The 3,578-nt window shown below is 37.5% G+C and overlaps 1 protein-coding gene across 1 annotated transcript in view; it reads left to right on the plus strand.

Annotated features, from left to right (window-relative positions):
• Positions 1 to 3,568, plus strand: part of CRYBG3 (crystallin beta-gamma domain containing 3) — a 106,211-nt gene extending 102,643 nt beyond the window's left edge. Inside the window, exons 20-22 of the mRNA XM_053565001.1 lie at positions 1,403 to 1,561; positions 2,522 to 2,681; positions 3,435 to 3,568. Coding sequence (XP_053420976.1) covers positions 1,403 to 1,561; positions 2,522 to 2,681; positions 3,435 to 3,523 — 408 coding nt within the window. The 3' untranslated portion in view covers positions 3,524 to 3,568. The remainder of the gene's footprint in view (positions 1 to 1,402; positions 1,562 to 2,521; positions 2,682 to 3,434) is intronic.
• The last annotated feature ends 10 nt before the right edge of the window (positions 3,569 to 3,578 follow it).

A 3,578-nucleotide genomic window follows, 5' to 3' on the forward strand; every position in this document is an offset into this window, starting at 1 on the left:
TTTAATGGCCAGAGAATTTACCCTTTATTGGTTTATTTAAGTGCTCAGAATGTTCATTTCCTTAGGAAGGCTAAACATGGCAGAGGTTGATCAGAATTCACCTGGCCTCACCTAGATCTATTGTAAGTTTCAGAAATAGCAAACTGGTCGTTGTTGGTCTTACCGTGAGACCATGTTGCATCTGCCTACCACGTAGTTTTCTCTTAGTAAAAGTGCTCTCTTATTAAGAACAAACCATTGTTACTATGACTTAGCCATGATTCTAATCGGGACCTGACACCCAGAGGAAGGTGATGATGTTGGGTATCCTGTATTTTATTAAATTAAGGCTACACATCTAAGTAATGGGACCGGAAGAATGGTTTCTGTGGCGCTTGAGCATGTGCCTCACCCTTTCATTATCAGACACTGCCATCTTTGGAGTTGGTCTCTCACTTCCTGGGCCTAAGAGTAACTAGCGCATGTCACCAGGGGCCAAGAGCATCTGGTTAAGAGCAAGGGTTGTGGTGCAGACAGAGGTGGCTTCTCCACATCTTTGCTCACCTTATTCAGGAAACCAGGGTCGTAACTTTCTTAAAGGTTGTTCTGGTTATTCTAACAAATAATATAATGGCACATGAAGCATTTAGTATGGTGTTTGACATATACTAAGCACTTAATGTTAGCTATTATCCTTAGAGGCAAGTCCCAGATTAATATTTTAAAACTTCCTGCATATATTTTAAAGCTTCCAGGCCAAGGGAATTAAAATTAAGTCCTTTGTTTTATTCAATTTTTGAATAGCTCAATAGTGATTAAGCATACATAGTCCCTTCCTTTGCAGAAATATAAAGGTCTTATGTAAACAAAGAGATTACCACAGCTGCAAGGTCCCTCAGCTATCTGGGTTTTTTCAGGAACCCCCTAAAAGCTGACTTTTGGCATTTAATCATAGCTCAAGACAGCATGTCTGCTTACTGTAGGTGTGTTTGTGAAGTTGTAAGATCCTTCTAGGTAGTATCTTGCCCTTGTTCCCACTCACTGCTCTAGCCCCTTCAGCCCAGCTAGGACACAGTTACTGAAAGAAACTGATGAGCTCTCCAATTCTTCACCACCCACCTCACCCATTGCCATATACTGTTCAATGAACTAAACCATTACTTTATAATCTTTCAAAAAAAAGGGCACTTTTCTGAAAGTATAATAGAGAATGTACCATTTAAGCCTTGTGTTGTATACTTTAAGGATTTATCAATGGAAAATATGTCTTAATTTATAACATATCTGCTAAAAGGAATAAGAGTGAAACTGATACAAATAAGCTAGTTATCTCTCACTTCCCCTCCCAGCTTTCCTGCTTTGGAGGAGTTGCTTTGCAGATTCAAAAGTTTATTTGTAAATGGCTCTGTTCCTCCCATCATAGCCCGCAGTGTACATCAGAATAAAGAACCGGGCCCAGGACGAGTATCTGACCGTCACTGGAAATCTGGCAGACACAAGGGCAACATCGGTATGCGTCTCTCCCTACAATGGAAAGAACACTCAGGTCTGGCACTACTGTCGAGGACTTTTTAAATCCAAGGTAAACTACCCCACCGACACTGCTTTCTGGTCTTTGGTCTCTTCTTTTGGAAAGAAAGAATCTTGTTGAATCAACTAGAATGATAAAATAATGCAGCTTTTTAGAAACAGTTCATTGCATGATCATAAGAACACTGTCATATATATTACTAAAGCATTTAAGTAAAGTGGACTTAGAGAACTTTTTTAAACTAAGAAATCCAGTTTCAATTTTTAGGTAAAAACTAAGCATATCACATACTACAGATACATCTGAGTGATTATTTTAAACTAGTGATAGAAATCACTGGATCGAAAGTGGACAATGTGCTTTCCCAAGGTGTCCGTTGCTTGATGGCCCAGGTAAAATCAGCTGTCTGTGTGAGTCCATGTCTGTGGAAACCCTTTCATTTTCAAAATATACAATGAAGTCTTAATATAAGAAAAAAGGTATAATTGACAGAAGCTTAGAAAATAAAATTTAGGTTTTTTTCTGTGACCTCCATCATATTTAATGCTGAAGAGGATAGTGCAGTAGCTTAAAAACATTAATATGTTTTCCTGTAACACCAATAGATTATCTACTTTTCCTCATGCTTTAAAAATGAAAAGCATTTAAAATTATTGCCTGGATACCACCCAGAGTTTTTGTAAGAAAACAAAACTCAACACAATACATTTTAAACAAACACGGATGTAACATTTAATTCCCATTCAATAAACCTTTACTGAGCATCTGTTGTCAGATGCACACATCCTATTAAAAACTTGTACTTGCCTTTCAGTAGGTTTATTTCTATACCACCTCTTCCCCTGGTCATAAAGAAGACGTACACAAAGGTTTACTGAAATTGGTGTGATTTTTTTTTTTTTATTGATAAAACATAGCCACTTCATGTCTATGATTTGTTCACCTGAAGGGGAAAGGACCCAATTGCATTTATTTTAGCAAACAGTACTGATTGTTTCTTAACCCTTTTAGGCCAGTTATACATGTCTTGATGTGATTGGTGGCCGGGACACACCTGGAGCTAAAGTAGCCCTATGGACTGAACATGGGCAACTAAGGCAGAAATGGAGATTGAATAGAAATGGAACGATCAGCTCTTATCTCAGTGATCAACTTGTTCTTGATGTTCAAGGTGGGCCTTTGGTGATACCCAGTGTTTTTTGTCCCTGGATATCGGTTTTAGTTCTAAATCTCTTTCTTCTGGGTAAAGAATAGCCTCAGGTAAAAGAGAAATGTTAAGTCATTCCTGAGTGTGGCATCTGAGACCACTCAGTCATCCTGACACTCAAAGTTATTCTTAATTATGTTTGAAAGCAGATAGCATATGAACAAAACAATTAGCTATATATGGATCAAACAGGAAAAGCCTTGCAACAAAGTTTAAGAAGGTATTTATTCATTAGTACAGTTGTAAAACTTTGCTTTATGAACTGAACTTCTAAGCTTGAAGCATCATAAGCCTTAAAACGAATGTCATCTATAAACATCTCTAACTTTTTGCTGTGAATTGCTACAGCCCTTAAAAGCTCTCAGCCAAAATTTACAATATGTATCAATTAACCTTGCTCTAACTGGATTAGTCACTTACTATTTGTATATAAACAAAAACACAGTACCTGACATTCAGCCAGAATTCTCAGAGTACTTTGTTCTGAAGAATCACATTGTTTGAAGAACTAAAAACCTTTTGGTTTTTCAATTCAAGTCATAATAAGGTCCAATTTGAGGTGAATAATGGTTAAACCTGTTGAAATTTCCTATTTTAGATGGCTTTGTAAATGACATAATAATCCACCCAAACAGTGAGCTAAAGCTTGTGAAAACTGTGAGATTGCTAAGCACCTGCGTGAACAAATAATCCTTTCTTTTGGAATTTCTATTTCAGGAGGAAATTATTGTGACAAGACTCACGTAATTGTAAACCAGCCCCTGGAGGGAGAAGAAACACAGAAATGGGACATTGAAATATTGTGAGAGATTCACTATGCCCCTAGCAAGGGCGGAGGAAGACAGAAACCCACATCCCTTG

Source organism: Nycticebus coucang, chromosome 16, assembly GCF_027406575.1.
Source record: "Nycticebus coucang isolate mNycCou1 chromosome 16, mNycCou1.pri, whole genome shotgun sequence".
NCBI classification, from domain to species: Eukaryota; Metazoa; Chordata; class Mammalia; order Primates; family Lorisidae; genus Nycticebus; species Nycticebus coucang.